A 15148-nucleotide genomic window follows, 5' to 3' on the forward strand; every position below is an offset into this window, starting at 1 on the left:
CTTGTTTCTAAACCATTGTCTCTTTTTTTGTAGATGGCTATGCTTCTGAAACTTCAAGAGGCTGCCAATTACATTGAATCTCCAGACAAAGAAGATCTGCCTAAACTATGAACGCACACTTAACAACCCAGCACTAAAGATTTTATTTAATTTTATGTGTTTCACTGTGTTGGATCAGTGTATAATCAGGAAGAAATAGACCTTGAGAAATGATTTTGGAGAGAGTTTACACATAGTGTGAGATTAAAACTTTTACAGTTTACATACAGATTATTAAAACACACAATAAGGACATTAAATATCTATAATAAATAAAAAGCTATATTCTGTAACATGACTATATATAATATTCCACGACCACATTAGCCCTCCGTACTATTAGATTGGTGCTAACTGTTTACTCTGAAATCCATTGGTATTAGCACTTTTTGCAAAAACATCCTGTTTTTTATCTATGTGCATCCTGGAATAGTGAGTTCTCATCTAATGGCTTTAAATCTTGATGATAATAATCTTGTTTTGGAAAAGAGTATGACAGCATGACATACTGTTTAACGCAAAAATCTTTGCTCCATATCTACTGTATACAGAAAGCCTTTGAAGGCTAATTCTTAATACATATGCAATCCTGAACTTTACAACTCAAGCAGGTGAAAAATGCCTTAACAGCAGAGATGTTCGTGTCACCTCAAGCTAAGCAGAGTTTACTGGTGCTTTCATCAATATTATCACAACTATTCAGTCAGAAATCATAAATTTTCCTAGGTCTCTGTATTTTATTATTTCAGTTCATTGCTATTATTTTGTCACAAAAAGTATTAAACTTTTAGTCTTGTTCGGTTTTGTAAGAAACATTGCTGTCATACTCTTTTATATAAATCTGATCTTAAACATTACTGATGTGATTTAATTGCTCTATGGCTGTACACACCACATTTATGAAGCACTTAACAGTTTTATTTCATAGAAGGCAAGCATTGCCACTAAGGCTGCCATAAATCAGGTATGAGATACTTACTACACAGGGATAAAATAAGATTAGAAACAAATGAGTGAATGCTTACTGAATTCAATTCAGTTTGCAGTTTATTTTAGAAAGAGCACATTTGTTTCAAATGTTTCCCATGATAGTGTGTATATATTGTATACATACAATCAGGCTGTTTTGCAGTTTATCTGCATTAGTTGGTGCAAAAAAATCTAATATACTGAACCAAATATTTTACTTTAACCTTGCATATTGACTGTCAGGTTAGGAGTTTGACTTCAACTATGAATGTTTATTAAACACTTAAGTGTACAATAGTTTCATGTAGTAGGTGCTTTTAAAAGAAGCCTTATCAAAGTACTACAGCAAAACACATTTAACAGTGGCTGAGCAGAGCGACTTTAAAGCTGCGTGGTGAATTCATCCATCACAGTTCTTACACTTAAACTAAATTGTCTCTCACCAGTCATGCATATTAGTCTTGGTTAGCTTTGTATGATGCTCTTTAAAATGTCCCACACTGTTTTAGGATTGTATTGCAGAGTAGGCTAGCAAAAAGTTTAGTGTCATTTCTGTCAAACCGGAAATATGACCTACATGTGAAATAGTGTTGAAGATGTTCAGAAGTCACGCGTGACATTGTGTCCTGTGTACCCTCATCAATGTTGTACAGTATTCCAAGAATATTCTGGGTACACGGCAGAGAAAAACTGTGCTATATGAGCTCAGATGAAAATTTTATTAGGTGCTTGATGTAGATTTGTGTAAAGAGGTCCTATTAAAGTACATGAAATGTAGGGTATATGGTTGTGCAAAATCCATCATCCCAAACTGGCCAATGTTTTAGCTGAGTGAATGTTGTACCACTTTAATGACAGCGCGCTAAGGAAGTGTAACCATTTAGATTGTGTACCTGCAGCTCTGACTGGTACAAATTAATAGAACAAAGAGAAAAAGTTAGCTTTGTTGCTGTAAATACTCCGGGTCTCAAACGGTGTTACTGGCCAGTGGCCACAATCCGTTTCTGCAGGTTGATTAAAGCCATCAGGTCCAGCTTTTCATCTCATTTTCTGGTTGTTGTGCCTATTGCTCTGTATAAGCTGTAATTTGTGTTTGCTTACTGGTGTATAAGGACTATGCAGCAACTTCTACTGGTGTCGTCAATTGACAGAGTCAAGTCAAGTTTATTTATATAGCGCTTTTCAGCAACAAGGCACTCAAAGCGCTGTACATGAGGAAAACATTACAATGATACAGAAAATTAAACACAGAAAAACAAATCAAATGACACTAATAATCCTTTGGAGTAATAATAATCAATAATCCTTCCAGGTTTACTGGTACAAATTTGTTCCAAGCCACTCTTAATAATAAAGCATCTTATGCTAAAAGAAGATTAAAATATTGATAGTCTCATCATTCCACTGAATTCTAACTAGTGAAGCTGAGTCACTGGTACAAAACAGCTTTAATCCACATTTTCAGGTGCTAATAATATACTGCTTTTACTGGTACTGAAGTTGAACTAAGTAATAACAGTCTATTGTAGTCTAACTCAGAAAGCTGGCTCATTGGTGTAAGAGCAGCTATATTCCAGAGGTATTAACTTGACATGCACTTGCGTTGTGTTCTCATCTGGTCTAAGTTCCTGATTTGAATCAAAATGCATCACAAGAAATACATAAAAGTTTATTTCAGCCAGTCAGACATAGCCTTAAATGAGTGACGATTTAAAGACAGGGTTTAAAAGATTGGTAAGAAATATAAGCTGTTTAATAAATGTTGTGCCAATGAATGGCAAAAGAAGAAATGTAACTGTGGCTATAATTTTAACAATTTAAGATCAAATCATGAGCCTAAATCAGCTCTAAATCTGATTTCTTAGGCCAATACAGGTTGCTGAATAGTCATATTTTTGCAAAGTTGTCGTGGGCTAAACTAAGATTTTAAAAAAGTTATGCTGTTTGTAATGTCACAGACTCATATCCTAAGGGTTTATAGGTGTTGTAAATGCATGTAAACTTGCTGTGTGATGGGACAAAAGGTTCACCTTACCATATACTTAAAAATCATTCTAGACAACATGTTCTTTTTTGAATACTCAAACATTTGATATTTCGTTTTTTTTAAAATAATCATTTGTAAAACTTGATTTATCTACTTTGTACAGGACATCAATGTAAAGACTGTAAATACAGTTGGCGGACATTCTGGATGCAGCAACAATCATTGAAGAGGGGAAACAAAGAAGGCATCCCATAGAAAAATATATATTTCACTAGAGTTGGGTCCAGCAGATGGATAAATGGTGCTCCTGACGGATTTCATCCACTCATCACTGTTTGTTGGCATTAATAAAATACATGTCATATTTATTCTTTGTCTTCATATGTGTAGTTTTACTCCATTAAATTATATGTAAGGTACCTGGATAGATGCTGCTAAAAATAACAAGTAAAGAAGTCTGAATTTGAGCAAATATAGCTACAAATTGCAAAAGATTATATCAAAAGCTTTAAAAGTGCAGACATGATGTTCTGAGTCATCGCGTTGTGTTTAGTATCTATTACATGCAGCTCATTAAAGGGGCGGCGACTTGTCGTGCTGGGGCATATATAAGCCTGTCATCCCACCGAGGAATGATGGCATTGGATACAGTCTGAAGGACTTAACTGAGTTGGGAATTCGCTGCGACCTCCAACATGCCGTCCAAGCCTGCCCCGATCAAGAAGGCGGCCAAGAAAGAACCAGCCAAGAAGGAGGAAGAAAAAGCTCCAGAGCCGGCTCCTGAACCCGCCCCAGAGCCTGCTCCTGCCGAGGCTCCCCCAGCCGAGGCCGCCCCAGCAGAAGGAGAAGCGCCTGCTGAGGGTGCTGCCCCTGCAGAGGGTAATGTCCAGCGCGCAGCGGCGTGTCATCTCCGGGTTGCACCTATTAATTCAAAAAAAAAAATCCTCTTTTAGTTGTAATAAAGCTTGTTCCTGGTTCTAATGGCAATGGTTGTTAGGTCCAGCTGACGTGTAATCCCACGTTATGGCTCCCAGGCCAAATCACTATATCCTCTAACTGCTTAAGCACTGTAGAGGGCCAAAAGTGCCAAAATGTGACTACGTTTATAAGTGTCATTAAAATAGTAATTTAAGACATTAATGATGCATTGAATACATAATTAAATAACTGAATGTGACCTTTATCAATTCAAATTTAAAGTCAGAATAAACTTAACAGTAAGCAATTATCTTGACCAGAGCAGTGTTAGACTCACCCACTAACTTGGAGAGGTAGGGATGACAGATAAAATAAATATAAGATGTGCTGAATTAAAAAAAATAAAATACACTGTGAAATAATACTATGTGCTACTATGCACTTGCTTTTTTCTTTGCTTTATCTATATCACTACATGTATTTATTCTAATTTTAATTAAATCTTGACAAATTTTACTAATCAGGAATTCTTTTTTGTTTTTTAATTGTGGTACTTTTGGTCCTCCATATTGTCAGCTGCTGCACCTGTTACCAAGGATACATCAGCTGCTGCTGCTGCTACAGCTGTAGTTCCTGCTAAAAGTACAACATCTAGTGGAGAATCTAATCTTAAACTGTCCTTCTGTTACAAGAAAGCAAGCTTCTCTAGTATGTAATGTCCTTTAACCTCTAACATCACCAGTAGTTTGTGCTGCAGAGGAAACACCAGCCTTATCTGCTGATGTTCCTGCTAATGGTAAAATACAAAAAATATATAATATATATAGAAAAAATATAATCCTTCATCCTATTCTTGGTAAAGCTAAACCCGCAACTTGGCTTTGTATTAAACTTTCTCCAGTCTGCAGTCGCAAGACGTGCATCATCCGAACATGTCCCATCTGCTTTAAGCACTAATTATTAATATCTAACATTTAATAATAGCTGCTGCTGCTCCAGCCAAAGAGGAAGCTGCTCCTGCTGCAGAGTCTGAACCGCCTGCTGATGGTTAACCCCCCTGTAAAAGTATTTCTGTACCCTCATCGTTTTACAAAAATATTAATATATATGTACACAATACTTGTGTTGAAGTATAACTGTTCATTGTTTTTCAAACAATAATACAGCTCTCTGTTCACCATCAGGGGAAGCCCCTGCTGAAGCTCCCGCACCAGAGCCTAAACCACCCACTCCTCCACCTACTCCACCCAAAGGTGAGGTTTTGCTTTTAAAAAAATTGGATAAGAATAACATTTTCTTTAGCTACATAACCAAAGTTTTAATGTTGATTTCTAGAGCCCACAAGCGTGCCTCTGGATCTGTTTGTTGAAGACAAAAATGACACTTCAGTGACCATTATTTGGAGCAAGCCTGAGAACATCGGTGCCGCTGGTCTGGACGGATACGTCATTGAAATTTGCAAGGACGGAAGTAAGTCCTTCTCTGCCTTGAACCGTGTGCATTAATAGGCTGACCTTTGAATTATCTTGTAAAAGCTGCCTTGTAGACAGCTGATTTCAGGTTCTGACCTGTACAAGTATATTTAGGTCTCAGGTTTCAACACAATGGCTTTTAGTGCTTTAGATCCATTGAGAAATATGTGAAACTGTTTTAATGTGGGTCAGCCATATCAGTTGCAGCTGTCCCTCAAACATCAATCTCAGAGTTATATCATGAGCTCCGTAGAAGGGAAAAGGGATTTCAGGGCTGGTGTGGTCCTGCTGGAGGTCCTGCTTTTAGACTTACAGTACTAAATTAATCTAATCCTGCTGTGGTTGAGTGAAGGCTTCATTTAGCAAATGCAGACATAGCGATTAAATGTTAAATACACATGTTATCAAATGTTCTGATGTTTCTATTACAAAGCTTCACAGTAGGGAGTCTTTTCAGTCTTTTACTGGGCATTATTTACCTAAATTGTCTCAAAAACGTATCCTAAGATAGTTTCTAATGTAATTCTTTATTAGTTTTATGACTTGTTATGAAGTGCAGAACTTTTACCTTTGCTCTTAGAATGGTGAATCCCATGTTTCCATAAATGCAGAGTTAGCCTTTTAGCATTAAAAAAGTTTAGAGCAGTCCCTACGAAAGGACAACAACTTGCATTCCTAGATAGGAAGGTAAGAGAAAAAAATGCCTGAATTAATATAAAAAATAAAAAAAAAACAAGACGGTGGACCAAATAGTCTTAACCTAAGACTCATAATTTTTGTTAAATCTGTGTTTTGGTGGTCTCATGAAGAAATGTATTCTAATAAAAAAGCCTCTGTATCATGGAATATTGTCTCACATTTGTCTGCATGACTGAATAAATATTCGTGTTTATGCACACTTCTCTCACAGCTTTATAAACTTCACTATATGCTGCTTTTCCATCCAGCTGAGGACTGGAAAGCAGTTAACGAGGACCTGCAGAAGTCCTGTCGCTATGTTATCAAGAACCTGACCACTGGTGACCGCCTGAAGATCCGTGTGGTGGCCGTAAACGAAGGAGGCCGCAGCCCCCCAGTCGCTCTCCCTGAGCCCGTAATGGTGAAGGAGGTTGCCAGTAAGAAAAGTCATTCATTTTACAAAAATAAGCTACGTCTGGTTAAATGTTACAGCAGGAGTAAGAAGAAAAACACAAACCATCAAACTGATACTCAATTCAGAGATATAAAAAAACATTGTTACAGAAGAAAAAACACAAACTTTATATTGTGTTAAGGCTTTTCCCTAGGTGTTTAAGTACACAATAAATATATTTAAATTATAAAATGGGCTAAAACAAATTTGGAATACATCTTATATGGTTCTAATCTAAATGTTTATACAGTCATTAATTATCAGTAGGAGGAGTTGTAAAGAGGAGAAATAGCTCAGCAATGTTTTCTTATCAGCTTTCCCTGTCCTCTTGCTACATACCTGCTGCATTAATGGGATAAAACTGTGTCCCACTGACTTGATTCCATTTAAAGTTGAAACACTAATCTACCCTGTTGCAGTATGGGATATGTTGGTGGTTTTTCTGATATTGTACACCTGTGTTAATCTGTAGTAATTTGTGGTGAAATGATGATTGGACCTTGAGGGTTTAAAAAGGATAACCTATGTCACTTTGGTTATCTCTCAGATTATCGTTACACTCAAAGAAGTGGAGGCAAAGTAGGTGGAGTGGCAACATGATCCTAGCTCAGTTGGGAATGGTCTCCATATTCAGTGTTCAGATGGACCACAATTAGCAGCAATTGCGTGAATGGTTTAGGGCAGAATTCCTGCACAATGTTGGAAAATAGCTGCAATATACCTGCTGTTAACAAATAGTTTTCTCTGAGATTTTGGATGTTTGCCATGATTCATGCTGAGGGAACAGTCAGGCTAATTTCTGCAAGATCGATGGTGTCAAATGATCTGACTTAAAGCAGGTGGGGTCTGTAAAGAGGAGAGGAGCGGGGGTGGTGAATTCCACCAGGTCACGTCTCCAAGAAAGGGGTTGATGGCTCTGACTTCTCAGATTGCATCCAAATCTCATGGCAGCTCCTGCAATTCACTGTTTATTTTGCAACATGCTAGAGACTTTACATGGGGGAATGCTTATTAATCCTGATCCTTATCTGTACTATGTCAAAAGGCAGAAATTTATTTTAATTTGTAATACATTTAATAAATGTATGTGGCTTTCTAAGCCACATATTTCACTGTACATTGGATTTTATGTCTGTAAATGAGCTACCTTTGTGCTGTAACTAATAGTTTCTTTATGATTTATTTGATAATTCATTAAAGAATTTGATTATTTCTTATGTAACTTTATCTCCAAATTTGATGTCAAGGAGAGAGCTGACATAGTGACTGCTACAGTATCCCTTCTTTATTTAGAGCCCTGACAAATGTTGCTGTGCTGCACTCAGCAGGTGGTGAGCTCCAGCAAGATACTTCCAAGTGCCCAACAGAGGCCTTGGTATCACGTCAGAAGTCATAGTGGCTAATTACACACATTAAATTTAAAGGGAGCTGGCTTTAGGTTTTCATAAGATAGGGCTTTGTAGACAGAAGAAAGGAAGGATGAAGTTAATAAGCTTACAACTGGTTATGTTTGTCATTACAACATGTCTAAATATAAATTGTCAATGTTCTCTTTTTCTGATACTGCGTCACCAGTTGTAGTTTGTCTTTACATTTCACAAATTCTCTAGTGGTGAGCATTGGTTGATAGAAAAAAAGCATTTAAAAAAAGCTAAATGTATGTGTAGAATTCATGCATTTTTTGACAAGATTGGGCATCTTTTAGTGCATGATGGAATGTTTCCCAAATGTGTAGAATCATCCCTGAGCAAAATACATCAAGTAACACTGGATGCAAATTGGGAATATAATTCAGAGTATTTCCAGTGTTTAGGTTTTAAGAATTCCTTAAAAAAAAAAAACTGGCTCTTGAATCTTTAGAACTTAATTCAATTGATTATAACAATTGTCACGTCAAAAACTGTTTAGTACATCACGTTTTGTCACGTAAAACTGCACAAATCTTTCCGTGTGCACTCCAGCTTAGCCAGAAAATTTTGATGAATAAACATAGAGCATTTGTTGAATCTGGGAAGGTAGAGTGAAAACAGTCTCATTCATCCAGGCACAAGCCAATGTCACATCAATATGATTATAGACAAATGCCAATTAGAAGTCTAAACCTTTATTGATAATTGAAAAAGACCTTGTCTGAGCAAAGGCACTGTAGGAGCAAACTGATTACATCTCTCTCATTATTGTGACATTCAGACAGTGGAACCTCTATTGGTAATCCGAACTGAACCAAGACAGAAAACATTTTCAATGATTTCATGTCAGGTGAGAACAAAAGTTGTGTCTTTTAATATAGTTTTTTGTAAATATCTGCAGTGATTTAAGCTACACAGAAAGGTAAAAGCAAAGCAACAAAGACTGAGTCAGAAAAGGGTGAATATTTAAAAGTTCAGATATTTGAGCGTCCATTTGTTTTGACCAAAAAATAAAGTGATCTGCAACTGTTGAGAGTGAATTACTGCTTTCAGACTGGTCATCATTATCAGCAAAATAGATTTGCTTATTAGCTGCATGTACATAGACCTATAGATGCCCCACATGATATAAACTTAGTTACATCAAAGGACAGACTTTTTTACGTACTTGTTGTAGTTTTTATTACCTCTTGTAATCCGTTGTACAAAATTCAGTTGGTTTCATGTTCTGTTTGTTGACCTAACCCCTGATGTAAGGGTAAGCTGTATTTAAACCTTAGAATGAGCAGAATGAATAATCTGAAAAGCAATCTTTTACTAAACTTTGCATGATGCTTTTATTGGCTTTTATTGGCTTGTGTTAGTTATTAATGTTTTTATTTTTTCAGATCGTCCTAAGGTCCGTTTGCCTCGGTTCCTCAGGCAGAGATACGTCGCTCAAGTTAAGGAAAAGGTCAACCTAACCATCCCTTTCACAGTAAGCACACAATATCTTAATGCACCTAATCACACACAATAAACCAAAAATTGAAGCTTACTGTATTTTGTTTTCAGGGCAACCCCAAACCTGTTGTGTCCTGGACAAAGAATGGTGGGCCACTGGACCCAAAGAGAGTGAACATCCGCAACACAGAAAGAGACAGCATTCTGTTCATCCGTGCAGCCGAGAGAGATGATTCTGGAGTGTATGAGATATGCGTGAAGGTGGATGACTTTGAAGACAGGGCCTCACTGACCCTTCAGATTGTTGGTGAGTAAAATGAACACACGATGGGGTGAGACTTAAAATGGGGGAAATCTGTCATTGAATTTATGGATGATGATCCACAGAGCTGCCAGGGCCTCCTGCCAGTGTGAAGATTGTGGATACCTGGGGCTTCAATGTTGCTCTGGAGTGGACTCCACCCAAAGACAAGGGAAACACTGAGATCACAGGATATACAGTCCAAAAGGCTGACAAAAAGACTGGAGTAAGTTCTCAACATCAATGAGTAGAAGTATCGATAGTCTACAAAGGGTTAAAATCATTTACAAATAAAACTCGGAAAACTGGCATGTTTGTTTTTAGTGTCCCCAGAGAAAAAAACAACCTTTGCTGTAACTACAGGTGCCCTTGTTTTGGAATATCTCTTTAGCAGTTTTCCTCTGGGATATTTTCTTTCAGGATTGCCATGTATTTAGCTCCGTCCGTCTTCCCATAAACTCTGACTAGTTTCCCTTTTCCTGCAAAAGCAAAGCATCTCTCTACCATGATGCTGCCATCACCATGTTTCATTGTGAGAATGTTGTACTGAGGGTGGTGTGCACTGTTAGTTATCTACTACACATTGCAATTTAGTATTGTATGTAGGTATATGTAGGTGTGTCCAGGGCACTTTCATCTACATTTTTGTGGTGTTCCCTACATAACTTGTGACAAACTGCATATGGTACCTCTTATTGCATTGTTTCAACAATAACTTTGTGGACTGCACAATTAATAGTTCTCCCATCCTCCAACCTGAGCAGTAGATCTCTGCAGCTCCTCCTGAGTTGCTGTGGGCCTCTCAGCAATTTCTCTGATTAATGCTCTCCTGGCACAGTGCATCAGTTCAGGGCATGTATTGGCAGATTTGCAGTTGCGCCAAACTTTTTTTCAGTTTCTACTTTCTTCATGAGATTTTTAATATTATTTTATAACCCAAGGTGTGTCGAAGTTAGATGGCTGAAACCAGATGCGTAAACATACTTTGTAGAAATGCAAGACACTGTATATTGTCATTGCTTTTCATGTTGGTTTTCCAGGACTGGTTCACTGTGTTGGAGCATTACCACAGATTGAATGCCACCATCTCTGACCTCATCATGGGCAACACCTACAAGTTCAGAGTATTTTCTGAGAACAAGTGTGGAATGAGCGACTCTGCTGCTGTTACGAAGGAAGAGGCCAAGATCTCAAAGACAGGTAACAGTTTACAGGTTTGCAGGTGACTGTGGCTCAGTAGGAAGAGTAGTTGTTTTGCAATCAGAAGGTTGTTGGTTCAATTCCAGCTTCCTCCTGCCATATGTCAATCTGCCCCTGGGCAAGGCACTTAACCTCACATTGCCTACCGATCTGTGTATCGGTGTATGAATATGTGAGTGCGATTGGGTGAATGTGGCTCTAGTTTAAAGTGCTTTGAGTGGTCTGTATGGCTGGAAAAAGTGCTATCAGTATATTTTATCTTTTGATATTAGGTGCTTTTGCTTTGCAGTGTGATCTTTATTAGTATTCCATTACTATTTGAACGAATCCAATTGGTTCACTTGTGCAAATTAAGAAGATTACAAAACATACCAAAATATTGAAAAAATACATGATTTCCTAACAAAAACAGTAAAATATTTAAATAACTTAAGCAGGATTGCAAGGACAAAAAATAGATGCAATACCAAAAGAAGGTAGTGGTAAGTAGTAGCAGTAAGTCCTTTTATGCCCTATGGGACCAGAAGTGCTTTCCTTTTGATAACGGTTGGCCTCCAAAAAAATGCTTGGGGTATTCTGGCTGTGATCTGCTAACTATGTTTTCCTATATCATTAACAAATGCCACAACCTTAATCTTGGGCCAAAAATCACAAAACACTGAAAAAGGTTGCATAATGGTGAGATGAGGGTTTAAAATAATTTTTTTGTCTACTAGGGTACAAAGAAAAGTACCTTTCACTAGCTTTTTAATGACTTGGATGTTACCTCCTAATTGTTGGTTGTTAAGCTCCTATTGAGTATGTAGTGTAAATGACCAAATTTCACAAATAATGGACTATTATTTAAATTGTCTCAAATGTTTCAAGGTGCAATCCTTCAAAACAGGGAACAGATTCTGTTTTAATAATAACTGCTAGGGCACTATTGACAGGTACTAATAAATAAAGTTCTTGGTGTTATTCAGGCAGAAAAAAAAAAATGTTTTTCTTGTATTATTCCTTCATTCGGCAAATACAGAGCCGAGCCTATTAAGACTACAGTTAATAGGTAACACCCTCTTTTGTCACTGTAAATACAGCTTTTAATTGACTATTGAGTTGTCATGTGTTTTACTAGCACAACAATATTTCATTACCAATTCATGAAAAGTTTTGATATTTGGGAAAAATAAACTGCTGCTGTAAAGTATAAGCACAATTACCAGGTCGTAAAATATAGCAGTGTTATTTAGGCTGTTTTTACACATATGCACTTGGAAACCTTTGCAACATCAATTCAAAGTAAACCCTAAATGGATTTTCTCGATTCTTTAGGTATTGACTATAAGCCTCTTGAATATAAGGAGCACGACTTCAACGAAGCACCCAAGTTCACTACGTCTCTGACAGACAGAGCCACAACCGTTGGCTACAACACCAAGCTGCTATGCTCCGTCAGGGGATTCCCTAAGGTACCGTTACAGTACTTTAGTTTATTGTGTATCTTGAAATTGATAAGTTCAAAATGAATGTAAGAAGCAAGGGATGAGGAGATGGAGAAATATTGTTTTACCTTTATGTTGGGGAAAAACTGGCAAAGAGGGAATTCTGTATACTTCCAAGCAAAGTTGACAGGAGAGCTTCTAGTTAATTTTGTTTGTGCTTTGAAAATGTCACTATCTGATGACACTTGCTGAACCACAAACCCAAAAGGTTTTAGGCTGAAATCATTTAAAGATTATGCACTTTACCTTATTGCACTAATTTAAAAACTTTGCTGTTTTGTGTTTTTATTTTTGTGTAGATAGATGGATAGATACTTCATAGATCCCAAAGGAAATTTGTTGACTCAGCGGCTCTAGCAAAGTCAAATCAATATTGCACTATTATAGATCTCAGAGTATTGATGTATTTCCTGTCGTGTGCTGTTTACTTCTCCACACAAATGTTTATTCAGAATTCAGTTACCAAAACCTTAGGGGTGCAAACTACACAGATATTAGCTTTGGCTACTTGTCAGCATCAACACATTCCCTCCGTTGCTCCAGCATTGCCGTCGGTGTGCAAGCTGTGACCTGACAATGTGGAAGATATTCACCTGCCTTCATTAGCTTGCCGCATGAGCCTCTCACCCTCTCTTTGGCTAATAATCAATTGGGTCACCAACAGGGTGAAATGTCAACAGAATTCTTTTTTGAGGCATGGGAAGAGGAGAAGCAGAGGGATAGGGGAGCTTGGTCAGATGTTTAACATTCTGTGTGGGGCACAAGGAGGTTCTCATCATATCGTTGTCATCGAAAGTCCCAAACCAGGAGTGTGCTGTGTGTCTTTTTCAATTAAAGCTTGTTTTGTCTTGCCATGTGCCTCAAGCCTTAAAAAAGCATGCTAATTGTTTGCTGGTTTTGTGGTGTGACATTGTGCTTATATGTTTTCCAAAAGCCCAAAGTTGAATGGATGAAGAACCAGATGATTATCGGAGATGACCCCAAGTTCAGGCAGATCTGTGTCCAGGGCATCTGTTCTCTGGAGATCCGGAAACCTGGCAACTTTGATGGTGGTGTTTACTCCTGCAGAGCCAAGAACGATCATGGAGAAGCAATTGTCAGCTGCAAGCTGGATGTCAAACGTAAGCCCAGATTATGCCATGATTATAAATGTATTTCTAAATTAAACATGTGCTTTGTGTTTACAGATGCTTGTGCGAGTGTAATTAACTTGAACCTTCTGTTTAACAGAGCCAGTGCTTCCAGATGGAGACAAGAAATAGATTCACATCTTCACTAACACAGGTGACAAAATGATCTGAAATACTTAAAATACTGTTTTAACTTCATTTTTAAACTCACGTAGCTGGATCTTTATCACTCATACGCCATGCAAATGAACCAGTTAAACTCCATGTAGTTCGAATAACATATATAAGGGCTGAGCTAACTCCACCTTCCTCTATGGCTTAAATTGAGAAGGCTGTCCATACATGGAGGTCACTAAACTTGGAAAGGTTGGCCTCTGCCACTGAGAGGGTCTAAGTGGGGGCACCCATAAATTAAATCTGTAATGGTTCCTGCTGCACTCAGTCAGGTGACTTAATCACATTTCCTTGACTCAGCAGTGGCAGCAGCATCAAGAGTTGCCTTCAGAACATACAGTAATTCAATGTGCAAGGTACTCTCTTAATACCAACACAAGAAATATTTGTGAAACTCTGTTTTAAAGTGTTTTAGGAGGTGATACTTGTGCAAAAATGTAACATATATAAATTGCAGGAAATACTCTGACATCATGAAACACCTGGTTTTTTTTTTTTTTTTTTTTTTTTTTTTTTTTCTCTTCTGTTGCAATCCTATAATTAGGAGCAGAAGGTACAAGGTCTTTGCTGTTTAAGGTGTGTGGTACTTTAAGTGTTATAAAGCTATTGCCCACAATAATTAAAACAGATGTTCAAATTATTTTTGTTTCATTACAGGATCAGTTGGATTTCTGGAAGTACACATCTCTATGGCTGGTGATTCCACTGTTAACATGTTTTACCCTGTGACGTCTTACCGACTTTAAGCATCTGTTAAGATGAACAATTTCTGTCATCACTTCATGCCTAGAACTACAATAACAAGTCCATATCCATGTCCACAATTTATTTTTTCCCAACAATATTGTCAGTGATAACCTTCACATTATGAGATATTCTTTAACTTGTCAGTCTTACTCAAAAGGTTTTACGGTTCCTCATAGGAGAACTACATGTAACATCTATATGTTTATATCAATAAACAATTTAATTTCTGGTTTTATTTTTTTATTACTGTGAAATATGTCATTTTTAGGTTAATTTAAAAAATAGATCTTATACAACTGTTAAACCAAAACATATATACCTCCACTTAGTAATACTGGCTGATGAATTAAATATACTCAGTCAGAGACAATCATGCATGTAGCACTATTATTTTATTGGAAAGACAAGGCAAGCTGAAATATACTGCATCATTTGTAAACAAGGCTATTTAAAGTTTCTTAACACTACGCTAATAAATAAATCAAAATAATTGAAATTCTTGCATTTTTAATGATAGGAGCCAGAATTTGTAACCATCTTTATGTGGCTGTTAAAATGTAGGTTAGAGTTCATAACCTAGATTTCTGACATACCTTAAAACTTTTGGTATTGAATCTTCCTGAATGGTGATCTTTAACGTTTCCTTTTAAGGACCTATTTTTCACAGCATTGAACTGGATGGATTTCTGGCCTAAGCACTCATTAATGTTATGGACACAGTTAATCAGTGACTGTGGACATGT

At 37.2% G+C, this 15148-nt stretch overlaps 2 protein-coding genes across 5 annotated transcripts in view; both read left to right on the plus strand.

Annotated features, from left to right (window-relative positions):
• nav1b (neuron navigator 1b) overlaps positions 1-3363 on the plus strand; it is a 58578-nt gene extending 55215 nt beyond the window's left edge. For all 3 annotated transcript variants that reach the window (XM_047348393.1, XM_047348396.1, XM_047348394.1), the window contains one exon: positions 34-3363. In XM_047348393.1, the coding sequence (XP_047204349.1) occupies positions 34-111 (78 nt within the window). In that variant the 3' untranslated portion in view covers positions 112-3363. The remainder of the gene's footprint in view (positions 1-33) is intronic.
• Positions 3364-3625: 262 nt separating this feature from the next.
• Positions 3626-14640, plus strand: mybphb (myosin binding protein Hb). 2 transcript variants are annotated; one of them, XR_007035546.1, is made up of 13 exons: positions 3626-3874; positions 5098-5166; positions 5249-5383; positions 6333-6500; positions 9315-9403; positions 9481-9676; positions 9757-9896; positions 10711-10870; positions 12185-12321; positions 13289-13475; positions 13585-13638; positions 14203-14234; positions 14316-14640. XR_007035546.1 is itself a non-coding variant. In XM_047348397.1 (12 exons), the coding sequence occupies exons 1-11, from the start codon at positions 3691-3693 to the stop codon at positions 13614-13616; spliced, it is 1497 nt and encodes a 498-aa protein (XP_047204353.1). In that variant the 5' UTR covers positions 3627-3690; the 3' UTR covers positions 13617-13638; positions 14316-14640. The 2 variants fall into 2 exon arrangements, 1 of the variants encoding a protein (XP_047204353.1); XM_047348397.1 differs by lacking the exon at positions 14203-14234 and having other exon boundaries at positions 3627-3874.
• Positions 14641-15148: the final 508 nt, after the last annotated feature.

The sequence above is a fragment of the Girardinichthys multiradiatus genome, chromosome 20 (assembly GCF_021462225.1).
Source record: "Girardinichthys multiradiatus isolate DD_20200921_A chromosome 20, DD_fGirMul_XY1, whole genome shotgun sequence".
Lineage (NCBI taxonomy): Eukaryota > Metazoa > Chordata > Actinopteri > Cyprinodontiformes > Goodeidae > Girardinichthys > Girardinichthys multiradiatus.